General features: G+C 47.4%; 1 protein-coding gene across 2 annotated transcripts in view; it reads right to left on the bottom strand.

Moving 5' to 3' along the window:
• ATAD5 (ATPase family AAA domain containing 5) overlaps positions 1–24,095 on the bottom strand; it is a 170,835-nt gene that overhangs the window by 79,591 nt on the left and 67,149 nt on the right. For both annotated transcript variants that reach the window (XM_030208396.1, XM_030208395.1), the window contains exon 10: positions 23,590–23,964. In XM_030208396.1, the coding sequence (XP_030064256.1) occupies positions 23,590–23,964 (375 nt within the window). The remainder of the gene's footprint in view (positions 1–23,589; positions 23,965–24,095) is intronic.

Below are 24,095 nucleotides of genomic sequence, written 5' to 3'. Positions count from 1 at the left end.
ACGTGCCATAGCGGGCCCAGCAACATACTATCTTTAACTTTTTCCGGTAGTTGCCCTTTTCTCCTAACATGGATTAGGTAATTCAGGTGCCAGGGATGGAAGTATGCCCTCTCTAGATCCACATCCGTGTAGGTGTTTGTATCAAGGACCCAATCCCTCAAATGCCGCAATAAACATGCCTGATTATATATCCTCATGTCTGGAATGCCTAACCCTCCCTGCCTCCAATTTCCTATTAGATAGTGCCACTTCATCCTAGGTTTTCTACCAGCCCAGCAATACTTCACTACTAGTCTTCGCAAAGCTACCAACTCTCGCCTTCCCAGGCGTAACGGTAACGCTTGCAGTACATAAAGCCAGCGCGGGGAAATTATCATTCGAAATAGTTGTATCCTGCCCATAAGGGGGGACACAGGTAGCCCAGCCCAACGGGATAATTGCTCCTGAGTATCCTTTAGTAATTTAGCAACATTCAAGTCATAAATTTGTCTGGTGTCCATAGGGAGCTGTATTCCCAGATACCTAAAGGAACCCCTTGCCCACCTTATAGGGAATCTATCTCCCCACTCTCCCTCGAGTTCTGCATGACTAGCTAGTGCTTCAGATTTCAGGAGGTTCAATCTGAATCCTGAATAGTCCCCGTACTCCTTTAAACTTTCCATGAGATGTGGCAGAGATCGTTTTGGATCAGTGATTAATACCAGGAGATCATCCGCGAAGGCTGCTGTTTTAAAACTATGGTCGCGTATCTTGACTCCCTGAATATCAGTATTGTATTGGATTTCTCTGAGGAGAGGATCCAATGCCAATATGAAAAGTAGAGGCGACAGTGGACATCCTTGTCTCGTGCCTCTCTTTATTGGGAACCAGTCAGACCGTAGCCCATTAGCAAATATCTGAGCCTGCGGATTTGTATACAAAGTTCTTACTGCCCTCGCAAATGGGCCTGTGATCCCATAGGCCTTCAATACTGCAAACAAATAAGTCCAATCAACGCGATCGAACGCCTTTTCGGCGTCAAACCTAATAAGCAGGGCTTTGCTCCTATCATTTCTTATTTTTTCCAAGGCGACCCATATTCTACGCATATTCTTAGCTATAACCCTCCCACACGTGAACCCCACTTGTGAGTCTATAATTAGTGATGGTAAACATCTGGCTAGCCGATTTGCCAATATCTTTGCTAAAAGTTTTAATTCAGTGTTCAGTAACGATATTGGTCTATACGAGTCTGGTTTATCAGTTGGCTTACCTGGTTTTGGCAATACACTGATTTGCGCTCTATTTAGGTGCCTAGGCAGTTGTCCTTGTTGTATGTTATCATTAAACACTTCGGTCAATACTGGGCTGATCTCACTATTTAGGAGCTTGTAGAATTCATTCCTCAGGCCATCCGGCCCCGGTGCCTTCCCCAATTTGCTCCCTTTAATTACAAGGACTACCTCCTCTTCTGTAATAGGAGCATTTAATACCTCTGCATCCTCTTCTGAAATCTGTGGCAGATCCACACTATGAAGATAAGTCTCGCTAGGTCTTTTTGTTTTGCATATAGGCTGCCGAAAAAGTCCCCCAGTATTTTAACTATACTTTCATCCGTATTTACCCGTGTTCCCGTACTACCCTCCATTGCAAGTATTTTTTTGGCACTAAATCGCTTATGAGCGATTCGAGCTAGCAGTCTGCCACTTTTATTAGCAAACCTATACAGCTTGTACTTATAATATATGTTCGTTTTCTGCGCTTGCTCATGCAAAAGTTCATTAAGGGCCTGTTGTGTCTCCAATAACTGCCTTTTAAATCTTAGTTCATGATGTACCCCATATTTCTTCCGCAGCGCTACTACCTGTCTTTCCAGCCTCATCACCTCCCTATTTCTGGCCCGTTTTTTGAAAGCTAGATAGGATATTATATCCCCCCGTAGTACCGCCTTCGCCGCTTCCCAATAGAGTATAGGATCTATCCTATGTTGTTCATTGTTGTTGCTATAATCTCTCCATTTCTCCACCAGGAAGGGCAAGAACTGGGGGTCACAGTAAAGATAAGTTGGAAACCGCCAAGATCCTAGTTGATATCCTCCTTCTCCTACTTTAATCTGAACTCTCACCCATGCATGGTCAGAAATCGTTATGGGGCCTATCTGTGCCTCCTCCACTTTTGTTAGTAGCTCTCTAGAGATCCATATATAGTCTATTCTAGATAACGTTTGGTGTGCTCTGGAAAGATGCGTAAAATCTTTGTCTACCGGGTGTAATATTCTCCATGCATCCACCAGTTCTAACATGTCACAAATTCTAGAGTTACCTCTCTCCTTTCTGGCCAGATCCCTCCCAGTTGGTTGAGACCTATCCCAAGTCGGGTCTAATACATCATTCAGGTCTCCTCCTACCAATAAGGGTATATCACCCAAACTATGTATTTTGCGCGTGATTTGAGTGACAAACTTCCTATCATAGGTATTGGGAGCATATATATTGCACAGCAGGAGTGGCTGCCTCTCCACTACCACTGAAGCTATAACATATCTCCCCCCTCTATCAGCCACCACCTTCTTAACCTCTACATTCAAGTTTTTCCTTATCAATATCACCACTCCTCCCTTTTTCCCAACTGCTGGTGCATCATATAGCTCTCCCACCCACCAGGTTTTCAACTTCTTATGCTCATCCCTCGTAAGATGTGTTTCCTGTAAGAACGCTATGGACGCTTTTTTATCATTCAACATTTTCAAGATTTTTTGCCTCTTAATCGGCGAGTGAATGCCCCCCACATTCCATGTTATGCATTGCAAAGTTGTCATGTCACACCTCTCTCAGTTTTGTGTCTTACTTGCAAAGCTTTACGTACACTCTTCTTTCTTACACATAGAGAGAGCGTCCCAGCCTCCGCCCTCCCCTCCCTCATGCTTCTTTGGGCCACCCCTAAGTTCTCTTTCATACTTCTCTCCTTCCAATTCCATGCATACAAGGGTTTCCTCTCCCCTTCCCTTCCCCCTCCCTCCCATCCACCCTCCCTCCCCCCCGTATCCCCTTCTCCCTCTATACCCACCATCTGTCGTCCCTTGCCTATTGGCAGAACTTCCTGTTTTCCAAGGCTAGGGCGCCTCACGTATCTGTGGCTATCCCCACCCACCCAACCCGTCACCAGAACTTATTTCTCACCAAGCTTCTTATATTAAAACCAAATAAACGAAAATGTCTCTTCTGTTCATGTCCCTCGTAAGTACCCTCAGTTCTCCTCAGGCTCATAGCTGTGCCAGCCCTTCACTGTACCAGTATTCATTTGGCCAGCTATAGTCCTCAAAAGACCATGTCTGTTAGCCCAAACAACCACATTTTTCCGCTTTGCTTGTACTTGGCGCACAATAACTCTCTAGTGGAGATTCAAACAACCACTGTCTGCAGTCTTTATGTCCGCTACTCCTCCTTCTTGCCTCTGTCATTAGTTATCTGCTATGCCAAGTGTCCTTGATGCTTCCAGCAACTGAGCCAACCACAAACTCTCAAAAATTCAAACAACAAGAGTAGGCAACGGCTCATCTCCCGATACAAGCCAGCCAGTCTCCCTTATAACTTGCTACTTGCTTAACTTGCATAACAATATTCATATAGTCCAAACATGACTATACTTCGCGTTTGTATGGACCAGTCCATCTCCACTGAGGCCTTTGACCTGTGACCAATGCTCAGTGTAGTCTCTTCTTTCCTTAATAGAGCTTCCTTTTTGTCTCAGCCCTCACGCTCTTTGGCTAGCATCCGGTCTACATATTTAGTTGCTTCCTCCACTTTCTCAAAGTAGACTGCTTGGCCATTTTCCAGCAGTTTGAGCTTAGCTGGGTATAGAAGGCTGAATCTGTACTTAAGCCCAACAAGTTTGGTGCATAGCGGTGCAAAGCCCTTTCTTGCTGTGGACACTGCATTGGAATAATCTTGAAAACAGAGGATTTTTTTGCTTTTGTATTCCAGTTGCTTGCCTGCACGCAGTTCTTGTAAGATGAGCATTTTATGGGCATAATTCAAGATCCTCAGGATCACCACTCGGGGCCTTCCTGTATCCTCTCTCCTCTGGCCAAGTCTGTGCGCTCTTTCCACCCTTAATGCTGTTGCCAACTCCTCATTGCTAAGCGCCACCGGCAGCCATTTTTCTAAAAATACACAGAGATTCCGCTCAGGCAGGGTTTCAGGCAGCCCCACAAGGCGCAGATTGTTCCATCTCGAACGATTTTCAAGATCGTCGAGCTTTGCCTCCACCTCTGCGAGGCGCGCCCGCATTCTCGGTTGCTCCTCTGAGACCTTTTGGATATCCTCCTCTGCTATCCCGACTCTACGCTGCACTTCCTGAAGCTCAGTAAACAGTTGCGTGTGCCTCTCAGTCAGCCCTTCTAGTTTGTCCAATATTAATTGCAATTTATTGCCCACCGCTTGTTCCACCGCTGCCCTCACCTCTTCCGTGATTTCTGCAGCCCACGATGTGCCTGGCGACGGCGATGCTGGCGCGGCCCTGTCCGCCATTTTGTTCTCCGCGGTGCGGGCTTTTTCTTTGGGATCTTTTCGAGCCACTTTCGCAGCCATCCGCGTCGCCTCAGCCGCCACCTACAGCCAATTTATGTGTTAAATGTCTTTGCTAGTATTTGCTTCAGTTTTTGGGTGGGTGTTCGATTCTACGAGCGCCGATTTAAGTATGCGCCCCGGAGCAGTTCTGTCTCACGTCTTCACCGCTCCATGCCTCCACCGGAAGTCCCCCCTCCATATCATCTTAAATCGCTGCACTATATCTTTGTTTGGTGCTGGATGGTAGCGGGACATTTCTTTATGGACAAATATTTGAACAAATCACTCGCTGGGATGGCACATAAGTCTGTTAAAAAAGAAAAAAGTAAACCTGGAAGTGTGGAGGCCAAGATGGCGGAGGATCCTCCCTTGCCACCGCCAGCCTTTACAGACACCCAGCTCTTGCAGCTAACATCGGCAGTAGAGAAAGCATGGGAGCCGAAGTGGGCAATGATGGATCAAAAGCTGGATTTGTTTCAAATGATGCTGGATGGCTTGGGGACCCGCAGGGGGAATTTAGAAGCCAGGATCTCGGCTCTGGAGGATGACTCCCACGTGTACGGCCCGGACATAGCGAGTCTAAATCAGCAACTAAAGGAGCATATGAACAAACTGGAAGATCTTGAAAATCGTTCCAGAAAAAAACTTGCATATAGTGGGCTTAACAGAAAAAATCCCTGAACTGAACCTAGCGACTTGGCTGGAAGATTGGCTAGCTAAGGAGTTGGCCCTCACAGACACAATGGGCCCGGCCCGGTAGTAGTGGAAATGGCACACCGCGTCAGGCGCAGATCGGAGGATCAGAATCAACCGAGAGTAATTATGGCAAAAATACTGAATTACAGACATAAAGCTGAAATTCTTCAAGGGTTTAAATTACAGAGAGACTCACTGATACACGAAGGGTGCAACATATTGATTTTCCAAGATTTCTCCCCCACGGTCCAAGAGCAGCATCGGCAGTTTCATCCTGTCTGCTCAGCTCTTATAAATAAAGGAATTCGTTTTGCATTACAATATCCAGCACAATTAAGGGTTTCAATTCAAGGTCAATGGCAAGCTTTCAAGACTGTAGCAGAGGCAAAAACAGCATTATTGGACAACAGATTGATTGATGTGGATTAATCCCTGTTGCCTTTGTTGGTGTGGTAAAGGAGTAAATATATTAATAATTGCTTTAACATAGTGAGTATTATGGTAACATAGCTAATAAACAGTTGTATTTGGAGGTTGGGGTCCCTAGCACTCAATGTGATCTTTGTTTCCATCCCCAGATCTGTTCTCTGGGTAGATGGATTGGGTTAAGTTAAGGGTTGGGGGGGAATGGGGAGGGAAGGTGGGAAGGGTGAGGGGACCTGTACTGGCTTTACAATGGTTACTTGGGGGGGGGGGTTCTCGGGAAATAGAAGGGCTGAAGGTACTGTTAATCTGGGCAGGAAGGGTCCAAATTGCATTGAATCCGTATGAATATGTTGCTGAATTTACAGGTTTCACTGGAGGGGATAGGAATGGCATAGGGGATATCCCTTTACTAATGTTAGTTTCTTTAAATAGCAAGGATGACCCCTCTCTCCTTTACTTTTTGTAATATCCTTAGAGCCACTGCTCCGGGTGCTCTCGCTTTCAAAGGGGATAGAGGGCATCCCTCTTGCAGATCAATGTATCAAAACATTGGCTTATGCTGATGATTTATTACTGATATTGACAAATCCACCCCAATCACTAGAATTGATGCTTACAAGTATTAGACAATTTGGGCAAATTTCTGGCTTCAAGTTGAACTTAAATAAATCCTTTGTTCTTCCTGTGTTAATAGGAAGGCAAATAACTTGGAAAGGACAGTTTCCTCTTAACAGGGCACAGGGCTCAATTAAATATTTGGGAGTATACATTCCAGCAGATTTAAATTTGTTAGATGAAAAAAATATTCAGTGGTTGTTAAAGGAGACAAAATTGAGGTTGCATAGGCTCCTTACCTATTTCATTGTTAGGACGTATAGCATTATTCAATATGTTTATTGTCCTCAGATGGCTTTATGTCTTTCAGATCCTACCTTTGTATTTGAAATGGGGGGATGAGAGGAAACTGAACACATTGGTTCAATGTTTTCTCTGGCGAGGTAGGAGAGCTCGTCTTCCCACATCAACCTTATATATATACCGGTGGAGTATGGGGGGTTGGGTTACTTAGCATAAGATATCTTACTATTGCCAGTGGCATGAAGCATATTAAGGTGAAATTAGGCCTTACCTGCTAATTTTCTTTCCTCTAGACCCTCCAGACCGGTCAAGACGCTTGGGTTATGCTCGCCTACCAGCAGAGGGAGACTGAGAACACAAACTTGAAACTATGTACTTATAACCTGTGCCTAGCCATCTATAGCCAGTATACACATAGCAAAGCAGAGAATAAAAACACAACTCTGAAACTAGAAACCCCTGTACCTGGAAAACCCAAGGACAAGTACCAACAGTGTGCTGAAAACAGACGAGACGTCACAGCGTCCCGCTCTGTAATGTCTTAGAGTCAAAGAATTCTCTCTGACCACACAAACCTTAAGGAATAGTCCTAGCAGAACACGGCTCAAAATACTGCTATCCATATATACGGCTCAAAATACTGCTATGCAAAGACCCGGCTGAGGAATACTTCTGCGAAAAGAACGGACGGCTGAATACTTCTGCGAAAAGAACGGGCGGGCTCTTGACCGGTCTGGAGGGTCTAGAGGAAAGAAAATTAGCAGGTAAGGCCTAATTTCACCTTCCTCATCAACCCTCCAGACCGGTCAAGACGCTTGGGACGTACCAAAGCAGTATCCCAACTAAGGGCGGGACCCTCGTAAAGCAGAAGACAACACCGCCGCTCCAAACCGAGCATCTTCTTTCGCCTGAACATCAAGTCTGTAATGCTTCACGAAGGAATGGATAGAGGACCACGCCGCAGCCCTGCAAATCTCTTGCGGCGGAATAAAACTAATCTCTGCCCATGAAGCAGCTACTCCCCGCGTAGAATGTGCCTTAAGTAAAGAGGGCACCGGCCGACGCTTCAACAAATAAGCCGAAGCAATAGTCTCCTTCAACCATCTAGCCAGAGTGGCCTTGGAAGCAGCTTCTCCTCTCTTGGGACCTCCAAACAAAACAAACAACCTGTCCGAGGATCGAAAATCTTGTGTTCTGCTCAAATAGGACCGCAACACGCGCCGCACATCCAACTTAGCTAAACGACGCTGCGTGGAATCCCCGGCACGATCACCCAACACTGGCAACGAAATCACCTGATTGACATGAAAGGAAGACACCACCTTAGGAACAAAGGAAGGAACCGTGCGTAAAGTCACTTTCTCTTTGGCAAAGGACAGAAAAGGCTCTCTGCAAGATAAAGCCTGAAGTTCCGAAATCCTACGTGCCGAAGAAACAGCCACCAAAAAGACTGTCTTTAAAGTAAGATCCTTACACGTAATGGAAGGCAAAGGTTCAAACGGAGGCGCCACCAGAGCCTCCAAGACCAGATTTAAATCCCAAGGCGGAACCACCGGACGGCAAGGCGGCCGAAGCAACTTCACTGCCTTCAAGAACCGCCCCACGTCCGGAGAAGCCGCCAAGGATACTCCCCGAACCTTACCTCTAAAACAAGACAAGGCTGCAACCTGCACCTTCAGAGAGGAAAGCGAAAGCCCTCTGTCCAAACCATCCTGAAGAAAATCCAACACCTCAACCGCTGACACGCGCAATGGGGCATAGCCCCGCTCTTGACACCAATTCTCGAAAATGCGCCACACCCGCACATATGCCAAGGAAGTAGACCTCTTACGGGACTGCAACATCGTAGCAATCACCCTGGCCGAGAAACCCTTATGTCTTAAACGGTGCCTTTCAAGAGCCAGGCCGTAAGCAAGAATGGAGAGGGGTCGGCCATCTCGATCGGCCCCTGCACCAATCTCACCCGAGGCCCCAGGGGAATCGGATCCTGCACCAGCAACCGCATCAGATCTCCGTACCACGGACGCCGGGGCCAATTGGGCGCTATCAGGACTACTAATCCCGCGTGACGACCGATCCGCTGAACCACTCGGCCTACCAGCGGCCACAGCGGGAACACGTAGAGCAACTGCTGAGTCGGCCACGGAAGGACCAACGCGTCGATGCCCTCGGCTCGAGAATCTCTTCGACGACTGAAAAACCGAGGGACCTGCGCATTGGCGGACGACGCCATGAGATCCAACACCGGCCGACCCCACTGCACCACTATCCGCTCGAACACGGAGGGGTGGAGAGCCCACTCTCCGGGATCCAACGTGTGCCTGCTTAGATAATCCGCGCTCACGTTGTCCACCCCTGCCACGTGTCCCGCCGAGAGACTCTGCAGATGTGCCTCTGCCCACACCAGCAACTCTGCCGCCTCTAGTGCTAACCCGGGACTCTTCGTTCCTCCCTGTCGATTCACATATGCCACGGCTGTGGCATTGTCGGACAGAACCCTGACAGCCTTGCCGACTAACAAACAGTGAAAGGACCGAAGAGCCAACCGAATTGCACGTGTCTCCAGACGATTGATGGACCAACACGCCTCCTCCACTGTCCAACGTCCCTGGGCCACCTGTCCCAGACAATGCGCTCCCCAGCCTGACAGACTCGCATCCGTGGTCATCACCACCCACTGAGGAGCGGCCAACGGCATGCCCTTCACTAGGTTCGGAGAATGGAGCCACCAGCTGAGACTGCGACGCACAACCTCCGACAGAGCGAGCCTCTCCTCCAGATCCTGAAGCTGAGGGGACCAACGAGACAACAAAGCACCCTGCAGCTGCCTCATATGCGCTCTGGCCCAAGGAACTACCTCTATCGATGCGGCCATCAGACCCAACACTTGAAGATACTCCCGCGCCGACGGCGCCCTCTGGACTCGGAAAAGACGGATCTGAGCCTGCAGCTTGGACATGCGAGAGGGAGTCAAGAACACCCGACCTCTCTTCGTGTCGAACCGGACTCCCAGATACTCGAGAGACTGCGACGGCACTAGGTGACTCTTGGCCAGATTGACAACCCAGCCCAGAGATTGCAAAAAGGACACCACCCGACCGGTGACCTCCTCGCTCTCCGCCTTTGATTTGGCCCGAATCAACCAGTCGTCTAGGTACGGGTGCACCAAAATGCCCTGCAAGCGAAGAGCTGCTGCCACCACGACCATCACCTTGGAGAAGGTGCGAGGAGCGGTGGCCAGTCCAAAGGGAAGCGCGCAAAACTGAAAATGTCTCCCTAGCACCACAAAGCGAAGAAAACGCTGATGCGCCTCCAGGATGGGAATGTGCAAGTAAGCTTCCGTCAGATCTAGAGAAGTCAGAAATTCCCCTTCCTGAACCGCTACTATGACTGAGCGTAACGTCTCCATCCGAAAGGAAGGAACCTTTAGGGCTGCATTGACCTTCTTGAGATCCAAAATGGGACGAAAAGCGTCCTCTTTTTTGGGTACCACGAAGTATATGGAATAACATCCCTTTCCTCTCTCTGCTGGAGGAACAGGGACTACAGCCCCTAAAGCTATCAGACGTGACAGAGTATCGCGGACTGCTCTCGCCTTGCGCCTTGAATGACAGGGAGACACTAGGAAGAAGTCGGACAGAGGCCTGTCGAATTCCAGCGCGTACCCGTCTCGGATTATCTGCAGCACCCACTGGTCTGACGTGATCTGGACCCACCTCTGGTAAAACAAGCGTAAGCGAGCCCCCACGCGAACCAGAGACTGGGCCCCCAAACCATCATTGAGAAGGACGGGACGCACCGGACGCTCCCAAAGAGGAACCTCGCCCTCCACGACGGCCACCGCGAAAGGACTGAGTTCTCTGAAAGAAACGACCCCTAGTCCCACCAGAATACCTACCCGGCCGATACCGCTTTGCTTCCTGAAACGACCGCGACCTGCGGAACCTCTAGAAGCCTTAGGGCGAAGTTCCGGAAGCCGAGGGACCTTGGCATCAGTAAGACCTCTTACCAACTTATCCAACTCTTCACCAAACAGCAAAGAGCCTTTAAACGGGAGCGAACACAGCTTGGCCTTGGACGCAGCATCCGCCATCCAGCCTCGCAACCACAGGGCCCGACAGGCTGCCACCGCTAGAGACATGTTCTTCGCCGAGGCCCGCAACAAATCATACAGTGCATCCGCCAAAAAGGAGGAACCCAACTCCAACTTAGCCAGATCTTGAGTCAAAGAGCCTCTGTCCCCTGGCGGGCTATCTAAGAGCCGTTCCGCCCAGCGGAAACAAGCCCGCGCCACTAGCCCTCCACAGACCGACGCCTGTAACGCCAGGGCCGACAAATCAAAACTGCGCTTCAGGAAAGTTTCCAATTTCCTGTCCTGAGGGTCTCGCAACGCAGCCCCTCCGTCCACCGGAATCGCCGTGGCCTTGGTCACTGCCGTAACCACGGCATCCACGGTCGGGGGCTTGAGCGAATCTCTATCTTCCTGCGGCAGGGGATAAAGCTTAGCCATGGCCCGAGCCACTTTACATGGCGCCTCCGGCGCCTGCCACTCCTGAGTAATCATTTCCCTCAGATCCGCATTCATAGGGAAAGAACAAGACACCCGTCTGATCCCCTTAACCAACGGATCCTGCTTTCCGGCCTCTAACGGAGCTGCCGCCGGATCAAATTTGAGGGTCGCAGCCACCTGATCAATAAGATCCGACAATTCATCTCGCTGAAAAATGCGCACCACCGAGGGATCCTCCCCAGGCAGCGCAAGCTCCTTATCATATCCAGCCAACGACCCCTCCTCCTCTTCTAGGAGGCTAAAGTCGCCCTCCGAATCCGGGGGGGGAAAAACCTTCAAAATCCTCAGACCACTCTACACGTGGTCTCTTCGCGCCAGCCCCCCCCCCGTTCCAAGGCTAAGGGGCTCCGCTCGGGACGGCCCTGCCTGCCAAGCCTGATATAAACTCCAAATGAAATCCGGGGGAAACCCGCTCCTACCTGAGGCATCACCCCCCGAAGGCGCTGGAAATTGGCTGCCCGGCAGTCCTCCGACTCTCCCAGGCCCGAGTATCGCCGAATCCAAAATGGCGGCGGTTCCCGCCAAAATCGGCACCGCCGCAGGGCCGCTAATCAAAGGCGCCGTAACCTCCGAGACGCTAGCCGCGGGAACCTCCGCCGCCAACACCGGCGGAACGGAGGATTGAGGCTTAGGTTCCCCACAAAACCGGCAAACGCTCCCCACCGCGTCGACGCCCCGACGCGCACATGACCGGCACCTCAGCGGTTTCCCTGACATTAGCGCAAGCCCAGCTGACCGCCAAACAAGAGCCCCGATTGTAAAAGTCAAGAAACTCACCCGAGCAGGAAAGTCAGCGCCTTACTCACTGCTGAACAGCTCCGAGGCTCCGGAGTGCAGCTCCAATCGCTCTCACCCGTTTGGGTCTGACTTTTTTTTTTTTTTTTTTTTTTTTAAACTTTACTGCAGCCTTTCATTTGAGCCTTGCTGCTGCTAACACAATTCGGCACTCAAGGCTGCAGTATACAAACTGCAGCCGAGGCACAAAGCTGCCCAAACGGAGAGCCAGACCGGGGGAGGGACCCGGCCACCCGGGTGTGACACCCCAAAGGGGACAATGACGGGCCCCAGCGGACCCGCAACCCCTAGCACACCAAAGTCTTCCAGGCACAGGGGATCCACCAAAATAGCACAGAAACAAAGGAAAACTCTGAAAATTAACTCAAAAACCTATCCAGATCGGGCAAGCTGCACAGGCTGCCTGTCTACCCTCTGCTGAGACTGAGAAAATACTGGCTATAGATGGCTAGGCACAGGTTATAAGTACATAGTTTCAAGTTTGTGTTCTCAGTCTCCCTCTGCTGGTAGGCGAGCATAACCCAAGCGTCTTGACCGGTCTGGAGGGTTGATGAGGAATGACTGGTTCAGAGACACTCAAGATTACTCTAATACAAATTTGGAGTTAAAACTCTCCCCGGGAGTTCATTTCAGTAGTTATTTACACACAACTGGAGAGTCCATACCAAATGTGTTAAAGCATTCATTGATTATGAAGTCCGCAAAAGCAGTTTGGAGGTGGATTTGTCGATTACATCGTTTCTCTGCAAAGGTAACGCCATATTTGGCAATTTGTGATAATGCAGCCTTTGCTTCTGGACAACTGTATTCTGCCTTCCGCAGATGGAAGAAGCAAGGTATTGTGTACTTACTACACGTGGTCTCCAAAGAAGGTCGTATAAAAACATTCCAAGATCTCCAAGCGGAATTTGTCACCACATTCTGATGAGTTCCATTATGCTTAACTGCGGCATTATGTATCATCGCTGCCTTGGGAGTCACTGACAGAGGACGTACAAGAAGAACTTTCATCTGCTTTCTCTTTAGAAACGCAGCAGAGAGTGTCGCTCTCTTTTCACCACAGGCATATACGGGACTCAATATCTGAGCTGGACTACTCGAGATTGTTTTCTGTGGCAAAGGGATTTGCAAGTCAACATCACTGCAGCACAAATTAAATCGCATATACTTTTGATTCGATGTTTATCTCCATTGGCATTACATTGGGAGTTACAATACAAATTTGTCCTCCGATTATATATATCCCCTCAAAGGGCATTTCATATGGGACTTTCTACTTGGGGGTCATGTCTGAACTGTGGAGCCAATGGTGTGACCTTAGGACATATGTTCTGGTCCTGTAAAGGCATTGCAAGTTTTTGGAAAGTAATTATGTTTCATGTATCTAGCTTGTGGAAGACAGGTTGGCATTACGACCCTGCATTCTTGTTTGGACAGCCTAAGTTGGGACGCCCGATGCCGCGTGGATTTACATCCTTTGTCTCTGGGGCCATTATTGTAGCCAAGCAGGCCATTCTGGCAGAGTGGCTGACATATAAATACCCCTCGCTACAACAGTGGCGTATGCGCATGCTATTTCTAATGCGTATTTGAGCGGGTGGGAATTACAGATTTCAATTCCAAAGCTGGAGATAGTTTTCAGCAGAGTTGGAGCCCTTTCTGGAACACTAACACCCGCAGCCAGGAGCCATTTGTTGAACTTATAGACTTAATGATGAGGTGGGATGTTTTGAGAGGGAGGATGGAGGGTAGGGACGAGAAGGGTGTAGTGGGTAGCAATTGGGAGGTTAGTTTACAAACGGGATATTACTACAGATATTTGATATAGCAATGTACTTGGATTTGTTTGAATAAAAATGATTTAAACATAAAAAGTTGTCTATGATCATTTATTGGAATTTCTTGATCTGCATAATAATCTAGACCAGTGGTTCCCAATCCTGGTCCTGGAGGCAACCCCAGACATTCAGGCTTTCAGAGTATCCACAATGAATATTCATGAGAGATTTGCATGCACTGCCTCCACTAAATGCAAATCTCTCTCATGAATATTCATTGTGGATATCCAGAAAACCTGACTGGCTGGGGTGCCTCCAGGACCAGGTTTGGGAACCACTAATAGACAATAATAAATTTGCCTTCAGAGCACAGCATAATACAGAAACATTGTTAATTTTTACCTGAGATATTGCGAGTGTGGGTCTTGATAAAGGAAAACAGTTTCTGTTGATAACTTTGGATATTTCAGCAACCTTTGATACTACTGATCATGAAATACTAATTAACCGTTTACAGTCTATAGGTTTCAGTGGCTCAGTTTTAAATTGGTTCCACTCATTTTTATCTGAGAGAAAATTTTGTGTAGTGAAAGATGCTGTAAAATCAATAGAAACCGATTGTGTAACTGGGGTTCCACAAGGATCTTGTTTGTCAGCTATATTTAATAATTTGTTACCTCTATGTAGATTAGGGGTTCTTAACCCAGTCCTCGGGACACACCTTGCCAGTCAGGTTTTCAGGATATCCACAGTGAACATGCATGTGATAGATTTGCATACAATGGAGGTGGGGCACGATAGCCCCCAACTGCACGAGATCCTGCAAAGTGCTTAGGATTGCTGCCTGTTTGGAGCGCGTGGCATAGCGGGATTCCAGAAAAAATTCTGTGACAGGAGAGATGAATTCTAGTTTGTAACCTTCCCGCACCACATCGATGACCTGTTGGTCTGTAGTGATCTTGACCCACTCTGCAAATGTAGAGAGCCGACCCCCGATCTGTTCCCTCGCAGAATGGGCCAGCGTCCCCTCATTGGGAGGTTTGAGGCGCTGTCCCCTGACAAGTAGGGGCTCCAGACCTTCGTTTGTCAGTGCGAAAGGAAGATCACTGCTGGAAACAAGAACACTGGAAAGACCCTAAAGACTGACCAGGTTGATACCAACGCGCCTCCCGAAACCGAGATTTTGAGGATCCCTGCCTGGAACTAGTTTTGGGGTTGTCTCCAAAATGCAATTTACCTCAAAAGGATAACTTGATCAGACGTTGCTTGGAGGCCATGTCCACTGACCAATGTCGCAGTCACCAACAGACAGCGAGAGGAAACGACCAGAGCCAAGAGTTTGGCCGTAGCCCAAACCAAGTCATAAAGGGCATCTGCCAGGTAGGCAAGCCCTGTGTCCATTTGACAAAACGCAAGAGCTCCAGCAGAGGCAGACTCTTGATCAGTTGAGAACAGAATGGAGCCAACTAAGACAGGCTCTAGCTGCGTAAGAGCCACAAACAGAAGCTTGGAGTAGAGAGTTGCACGGGGACAGAAATCTTACCCATCCCCGCCCGTCCCTGCTGGAATCTTACCCATCCCCACAAAAATTTAACCCATCCCAACCCGTCCCAGCAAGAATTTAATGGTACATAAAAGAAAATTCCGGTCAACTCCCTCAGTCTTTCTCTGGATTTAAGCCACAGCACTGTAGGCAAGGAAGGAATGGAAGTTGAAACTTGGAACACTCTGGTGTGCTCATGTAAGATTTGTCTCTGATTTACTGGCACTGTGTGCTGAGAGACCATCAAATGCACGTGCCAGTAGGTCAGGTGCTCATGCCTGTGTCAGAGCTGAGGTCTGCACATCAGCCCAGGAGCAAAGAGGATTAATTGTAACTAAGTGATAGCAAATAAAGACCTGAACGGTCCATCCAGTCTGCCCAACAGTCACACTCATTATCAATTCATGATTATATCAACAAGTGTGATATTATATACTTGATTATGGTCTTTCGTATTTCTGGAACATGGACCATAGAAGTCTATCTGGCCCTATCCTTATGTTCCAACTGCTGGAGTTGCCATTGAAGCCCACTCCAGTCTATTTGTCTTCTCATTTGTGGGACACAGACCGTAAAAATCTGTCCAACACTGTCCTTATGTTCCAGTCACTGAAGTTGCTGTCTAAGCCCTTTCCAGCCCATCCTAAACCAGATTGCCATGTATGAGACTCAGACCATACAAGTCTGCCCAGTATCAGCCCTTGTTCATCACAGCCAGAGTCGCCATCTAAGCATCAATTGACACATCCACACACATGCAGCCATTTAAGGTTAGGTTTTTTATAACTTCCATTTTCTAATTAGAGATCCTCTGTGTTCATCCCACCTTTTGAATTCAGTCATCATTTGTGTCTCTACCACCTCCTTAATGGAAGACTTTCCACATTTGTGCTGTTAAAGCAAGGAAGAAAAAGAGGAGGAGGAGACAGCACTCAAAGAACTTGGTACTCGGTAGATGAGAGGCTGGTGCAGCTTACACTTCCACAGGAATCCTGCAGAACTGCCTCCATCCCTGCGGGAACCCCATACAAGTCTGCCCACAGAACTGCTTCCGTCCCTGCAGGATTCCCGCGAACCCTCTTCCCATGCAGCTCTCTAGCCTGGGGTGCTAGGGTGGTCACCTCAAAGGCACGTTTCAAAGAAGCCTCCAAACGTCTGTCTTGCATGTCCTTCAAGGCAACCCCACCTTCCACCAGTAACATCGTCTTCTTAGTGACAGCCGTCAACAGAGCATCCACCTTATGGAGGGAAAACTGCTCCGCACGATCTGCCGTAACCGGATAAAGGCGAGACAAGGCTTTGGCCACCTTAAGGCTGCCATCAGGGTCCGCCCACTGGGACAAAATTAATTCCTGAATAGCTTCATGCACTGGGAAAGCCTTTGACGGGCATCTGGTACTAGCCATCTTAGGGTTAACAGCCTGAGAAGCAGCAACCTCCGGATCAGCAATATTTAAAGCCTCTAAGGCGAGGGTCACGTGATGCACGGCTAGAGGGAGGCTGTCGTCGTGCTGAGCTCCCCCCCTGCCTGAGATAAAACAGCGATAAAACGCATCGGCGAAATTGGTGACTCACCTGAAATATAAGCGAAGTCCCGAGCTAATATAAGTGCTAATAAACCGCGGCTAAGAAAAAGCGGATGGCAGCGAAATCGGGAAAGAAAGAGGGGACGAGAAGCCGGATCGTTGAATCCAAGATGGCGGACGCAAGGAGCGGGAGTCCTCCGACGGTGAGCTCCGCGTGGGCTGCAGAGGTAGCGGCAGAAGTATCTTTAATGCTGGAGGCCTCTGTAGATTTAAAATTACAAAGAATCACAGAACAACTACAGGGAATAGACGATAAGTTGGGCGGAATTCAGACGGAGTTTGCCCAGTACAAACAGAGACTATCGGATGTGGAAGATTATGTGCAGAGACAGGAACAAGCAGATAAAACCCTGAAACAAAAAGTGGAACGCTTAGAGGCTAAATTAGAGGACCTTGAAAACAGGTCACGAAGAAGCAATATCAGAATGATAGGTTTGCCAGAAAATATCAAAGAAACAGACCTGAGATCTGTATTGGAATCCTGGCTTCCTGATGCACTTAAATTAACATTGGTAACAGGCCCGCTTCGCGTGGAACGCGCTCACAGACTGGGCCCTCTGAGAAAAGAAGATCAGAGACCCAGAGTGGTGATCTTTAAAGTGCTCAATTTTGCACATAAACAAGAAATATTTCGAGCACTTAGGAAAGTAGAGCAGCTGAAATATGAGAATTGTGTGGTACGCTGTTTCCAGGATTATTCCATGGCGGTGTCTCAGCAGAGGAGGGCATATCGAGATGTGTGCCAACTTTTGTTCACGAAAAAGATCCAATTTGCTTTACTTTATCCTGCCCGGCTGAAGGTTTGGTACAGAGGGTCCCAACAGTTTTTTAACACGGTGGAGGAGGCGCTGAAATTTGCACAGCAGGCTGTGAGAGCGGAGGGACCGGCATGAATGATCCAGCCTGGTAAACCAGAACTTTCGGAACTCAATGGGAGTGCAAGATTTTGCTGCCTGACGACTATCTAAAGCTCGATGTTCCTGAGAGAACATTTGAAGAGACCTATACCATATCATGTGATTTAATGCAATGTTATTTAGATTATCTCTTAGGGTCTTCAAGATAAGGATTAGATAAATGATTGTTTTGTTTTTATGAATACCCGAGCTGCACTTGATTGGGAAGATAGTAGGGACATGAAAAAGTGAGATTGCCAAGGGAACATATATAGGTGGGGGGAGGAGCTCGCGTGATTGGGCTTCTCATTAGGAGCCATGAAGGGTATGACAGGGGATAGACAAGGGGGGGGAAGAGGGAGGGAGGGGTTGAAGAGATATCCGGGAAGAACAAGGGGAAAAAGTATTTGGAATGGATGGTCGAGGGGAGGAGGCCTACGGGCTGGGAGGTCTCCTCTTTTGATATTTGGAAAAACTAACCTTGCAATTCAAATGTACGACTACTGGAATTATGAGTTCACTTAAAATAGTTTCGTGGAATGTGGGGGGGGGTTTCCTCCCCTATTAAACGAACTAAAGTACTGCAGGAGTTACAGAGACAGAGGGCTGATGTGGCCTTGCTTCAGGAGACACATCTCTCCTCTGGAGAACATGCTAAATTTAAGAGGGGATGGGTGGGATCCTTGGTGGAGGCCCCGGCAGTGGGTCGGAAGGCGGGAGTGCTGATTCTCTTTCGAAAAGGCATTCCGCTTCGGATCGGCTCCGTCTGGGCTGACCCGGAGGGCAGGTGGGTGTTGACTAAAGTAGAAATTAACGGCTGCCCTTTGGTCTTTTGCAATGTCTATGCCCCCAATGTGTTTAATGAAAAATTTTTGCAGGATTTGATTAAGAGGCTGTCTCCGCATGCAGAAGGAGGACTAATTGTGGGGGGAGACTTCAATTTGGTATGTGACCCTCTCATGGATCGTTCCACCCTAGCTTGCCAGAGTCCGGGAGGGAGTCGTAAAGCGCTGTCCTCCTTATGTAAAGCCCTAGCATTAGTAGATGTCTGGAGGGTGTTGCATCCATCTGAGCGGGATTATACCCATCTCTCCAGGGCACATGGTTCTCAGTCCCGCCTAGACTATTTGTTTGTCTCACATTCCTTGTTTTCTCAGGTGCAAAAGGCAGAGATTGGCCCCTATGCAGTCTCGGATCACGCTCTGATATGGTTAAAATTGACGAGTCACTTGAAGGGTCGAGGCAATTGGATGTGGAGATACCCCCTGGAGTTGGTGAGAGATTTGAGATTTCATAAGCACCTATCAAACAGATGGGAGGATTATATTTATCATAATGGAGCTCACACAGATCAGCCGGCTCTGTTTTGGGAAACAGCAAAGGTGGTGTTAAGGGGAGATATCATTTCCTATTCAACGCATAAAAAGAGAATGAGGGATAGAGAAATTGTTCGACTGGGAGGTTTGGTTCAAAGGTTGCGGAGAATATATGGACATTCCCCCACGGTCTCAAATAGAGGGGCTTTATTGGAGGCGCAGAAAGAACTCAATGAGTTCTTACATCAACGGGCGACCAAGACTCAGTTGTATTATAAATATCGCCTGTTCCAATATGGTAACAAGGCAGGCAGTATGTTGGCTAGAATGGTTCGTAGGAAGGAAGGGATCAACCGGGTTTCACAGTTGAAAACAGGAGATGGAAAGATGGTGAGAGAGGCTAGAGATATTGCAGACACTTTTGGTAAATTCTATGAGGCGTTATATGCATCGGATCGAGACGTAGTGCTAGATAGCACGCTGTATTTAGATAATTTGGATTTACCTGGCCTCTCTGATCGGCAGAAAGAAGGATTGAATGCACCAATTACAGAGGGAGAACTGATGTTGGCTTTACAACAGAGTGCCTCTCACAAGGCTCCTGGACCTGATGGTTATAGAGTGGAATTTTATAAACAGTTTTACGATCAGATTCAGGGGCCTTTATTGAATTTGTTTAACTCAATGGTGGCTAAGCAGACGCTCCCTGCTACATTTCAAGAAGCTCAAATTGTTGTGATACCTAAAGAGGGGAAAAATGTGATGGACCCGGGATCTTATAGACCCATTTCTTTGATCAATGTAGACGCAAAACTATATGCTAAGATCTTAGCCAATCGATTAGCATTGGTTTACCATCCCTGGTTGAGGAGTCCCAGGTGGGCTTTGTGCGGGGAAGGGACGGCAGTGAAAAATGTTCGGTCTCTACTGACATCTTTAGAAGTTGTAACCAACAGCCGCCTCACGTCGCTCTTAGTGAGTTTTGATGCGGAAAAGGCGTTTGACCGGGTCAGTTGGTCACATTTATTTGCGGTACTACGTGCTTATGGTTTTGAGGGCTTTTTCCTAGAAGCGGTCAAGGTCCTATATTCGATGCCGAGTGCTTATGTATGGGTAAATGAAGAGCGCTCGAGATCCTTCCGGATCTATAGAGGGACGAGACAGGGATGTCCCTTATCTCCTCTTTTGTTTGTTTTATCCTTGGATCCTCTTCTCCGAGAAATACTACAACACCCGGAGATTAGAGGTGTACAGATAGGGGATTCTGAGTTCTTACTTTCTGCCTTTGCAGATGATTTACTAGTACATCTCATAGAGCCACACTCTTCTTTACCGGCCCTCTTGGAATTATTTACGGAGTTTGGGGATTTTGCAGGGTTCCGTCTTAATTACAGTAAATCATTGGCACTACCCTCGGTGGAAGACCTAAAGAAAACGTGGGGAGAGAGATTTCCTCTTCGATGGGCACCGGGATCTTTTAAATATCTGGGTTTACATATCTCGATGAAAGTTTCAGAGCTATATAATCTGAATGTCTCTAGACTGTTAGGGAACACGACGGAGAGATTACGTGCTTGGCGGTCGTTGCCTCTGTCTCTCAGTGGACGGGTTCAATTATTCAGAATGGTAGAGTTTCCTAGGTGGTTGTATTTATTGCATATGCTGCCCCTTTATTTGAAAACAAAAGATGTGAATACGTTGACCAAAATGATCAGATGCTTCTGCTGGGGAGGTAGAAAAGCAAAATTGCCACTACATATGCTGCAGGGGACTTGGAAGGAGGGAGGTCTAGGGCTACCGGATCTAAGGAGGTACAATTGGGCCTGCCTTCTACGTCATCTTGGAGATTGGTTTTTGGCGCGAGATGATTATACTTGGAGGAGATTGGAAAGCCAATATTATGCACCGTGTCACTTCATTTCTCTTGCAGGCTCCTAGCAAATCACTTCCTCCGGATCTACGTTCTAGTATACTTGTGGTCCCTTTACGGATGCTTTGGAGAGACATGATGCGGATGTATGGCCTGAATAGGTGTGTATCAGATTTGCTCCCTATTCAGGGTAACCTGCTGTTTCGGCCGGGTTTAGAGAACGCGGTTTTTCGGACCTGGTCGAGACATGGGATAAATCGGTTGGAGCATGTATTAAATAGACAAGGTCGTATGTTAAACCTAGGAGCCCTAGGGCTGGGATATGATATGGGTGGTGCTTTCGCCTATGCCCAGTTAAAACACTATGTGGACTCATTGGGGATGGAGGCTTTGGGCGCTGGACACTGTCGCCTATTGAGACAGTTTTTTCACTCGGTACAAAGTGAACGTTTATCTATTTCTGGGTTGAATAAGGCATTGGGGACACTTTTGGCGCCCAGGGATCGGGAGAACATTCGTCAGAGATGGGCAGGAGACTTGGAAAGACCACATCTTTCTTTAGATTTCAATGTTCTGACGGCCAGGATACGGAGCTTAACGGGGAATGCAGGGCTTAGAGAGTGCCAATATCGCATTCTTCATCGGGCCTATCTGACGAAGGCTCAGGTATTCAAGATGGGAGGAGTTTCTACACCCTTATGTGGGAAGTGTGGGAGGGCCCCGGGATCTTTCTTTCACTGTTTATGGAGCTGCTATAAAGTGAGACACTTTTGAGATACTATTGCCCAATATTTGGCGGATCTTTTGGACTTGAGAATCATGTGCTCTCCGATGGGAATCTTGTTAGATAAATATGAAGCTTTTCTGTTGCAGAGGGGATCAGCCCGTCAAATGGTTCGGAAGGCCTTCTTGATTGGTAAAAGACTAATAATGAGTCAGTGGATGGCGGAGACCCCCCCGGACTTCTGGCACTGGCGCAACAAGTTACACGAATTTGTATTGTTTGAGAGGAGAGGGGTGGGAAGCTCCCCTGGGAGGTTGAAGCGATTTTTGGATGTTTGGGGGCCATATATTCATACTCTGTCTCCCAAAGGACGCAGTTTAATGGTGAACTCACTTTAGATGTATCTTGAAATTGGATCATCCTTTGTGGTAATACGTTAAAAGCTAGATATCTCTCAACAAGGGGTGGGAGGTAGAGGGAGGGGGGAGGAAGGGATTTTCTTAGTTGTTTCACTATGTCACAAACTTTTTGGTAATAGTATGCTCCTCATAAAGGTTTTAAAAGTGGTGGAGTTTGATGTGCGATGGGGGGAACATATGTGTTTTGAATATATTGTTTTGGAATGTGGATACGGGAGAAGGGAAGGCTGTGCTAACACACCATGAAAGTTGTTATTTGTGTATTGGACATGGTGGAAACCGTTGATAAAGCATGGCTAGGGGGGGAAGGGGGGGATAGAAATGTTGAAAAATATGATGACTGTAAGTAATGGGGTAGATCCCCTGTCCTGTTATGATTTTGAGTTTGTAATGTTATAACACCATTAAGATGCTGAGTTGGAGTTGTATTTCATCAAGTCATCAATAAAAACCGTTGAAACATAAAGCCTCTAAGGCTTGAGAAATAAAAGAGGACAATTCCTCTTTATGGAACAGCTGATCCTGGAGAAGCTCACCCTCCTCCACACCATCCAGGTCTGTCTGTCTCCCTTTGAGGAAGCCACTAAGGACGGGGTCATAGGCACGGGAAGCAAGGACCCCCCCTCAGAAATTGAAAATGTCCTATGCTTCTTAAGAGAGGATACTTCTTCAGGTAACATTCCCAAAAGAGCCCAATTTCCCCCAGAGCTTGTAGAAGGCTGAAGAGCTCACCAGCGGCTGACAGAGAAGGACGCAGGACCTCTCAGAGGACAGTTGAGGGAAAAATGCAAGGGAAAAGAAGCCTGTAGAGAGGGAAGTATGGGGTGAGGCAGGGACCTAGAGACAAAGTATGACTAACACTGACACCCTCAGTCAGACACCCCTCAGCTCAAATGGCCTCCAGCCCAGGAGCACCCTCAGAAGCCTTGAATCCAGGAGCTGGAGAGAAGCCATCCACCATCTGCTGGAGACAGAAATATATTAACTGATGCAGGGGCTGGCCATCTAGTATCACTGCCTTCAGTTCTGTTTATCTCTGTCTCCACCTGCTGGTAGGCAGCCATAATCCACCAGTTCCTGGATTCATCTGCTACTGGTGATAAGGAAATGAGAGGATGTATCAAGGCGGATGGTTCCATGCATCTTATGAACAGAGGCCCAAAGCCCCAGGTATCAGAAAATCATTCTGGAAAACAACCTTTAAGCTCAGTTTTACTGTTATGACCAGCTCATATTTTTAACTTACAGAAACATGCTGTCTTGTAAACTATACAATAAAAATTGAGAGCATACACATGGCATGTCCCTTTAAACATTCTTTTATATAGTCTGTATTTCCATCCCAATCCTCTACTATACTGCTCTGTTAGTATTTATTTCTCTCTCATATCCAGTTGCCTAAGTTCTACTTGCAAAGAATGTTGGGATGCTGTCCAAATGAAAAGCACAAAAAAAAAATATATATATATATATATATTTTTTTTAGCATTGTAAAAGGAACTGCAAACAAAGTAAATAAATATAAGCAACGGATTCCAGGACACAATAAAATAAATGAAACTTACCTGGAATGGCTTTAGCTTCAGTCATTTCAAATTTCTCTGTTACTACTACAGTAGTATCCTGCAATTTGGTTTTAGATGTGGGCATCCCACTTTCCACACCTTTTGTTTTTTTCCTGGCTGCCTGCGTACGCTGGCCTTTAGTGAGAGCCTCATGTTTTATCTCACTTGCACCTTTTCTCTTGCTTCTGATTGTGGTGGCCTTAATGTCCAATATCTCAATGAAATCTTGAGCACTGTCATTTGGTTTCTTTTTCTTAAGTTTACAATCGTGTATTTTGTTATTCCCTTTTTTCAGCTGGTTTTCTTCTTCAGTGTCATTGGAATCCATTATTTCCTTACATACTACATTATAATTTGTGAATTCGCCAGTCTTTACTAATTAATGAAATTAAAAAAAAAAACAAAAAACAAACTTAAAGCATACTTTGAAATTGGTTAATATGTCATCTTCTAATAGGACTAACATTTAATTTCTGGCTTTGAAATCATATGATCCAAGTAGAAGC

Source organism: Microcaecilia unicolor, chromosome 6, assembly GCF_901765095.1.
Source record: "Microcaecilia unicolor chromosome 6, aMicUni1.1, whole genome shotgun sequence".
Taxonomy (NCBI): domain Eukaryota; kingdom Metazoa; phylum Chordata; class Amphibia; order Gymnophiona; family Siphonopidae; genus Microcaecilia; species Microcaecilia unicolor.
This window is presented reverse-complemented; position numbering and strand designations above follow the sequence as displayed.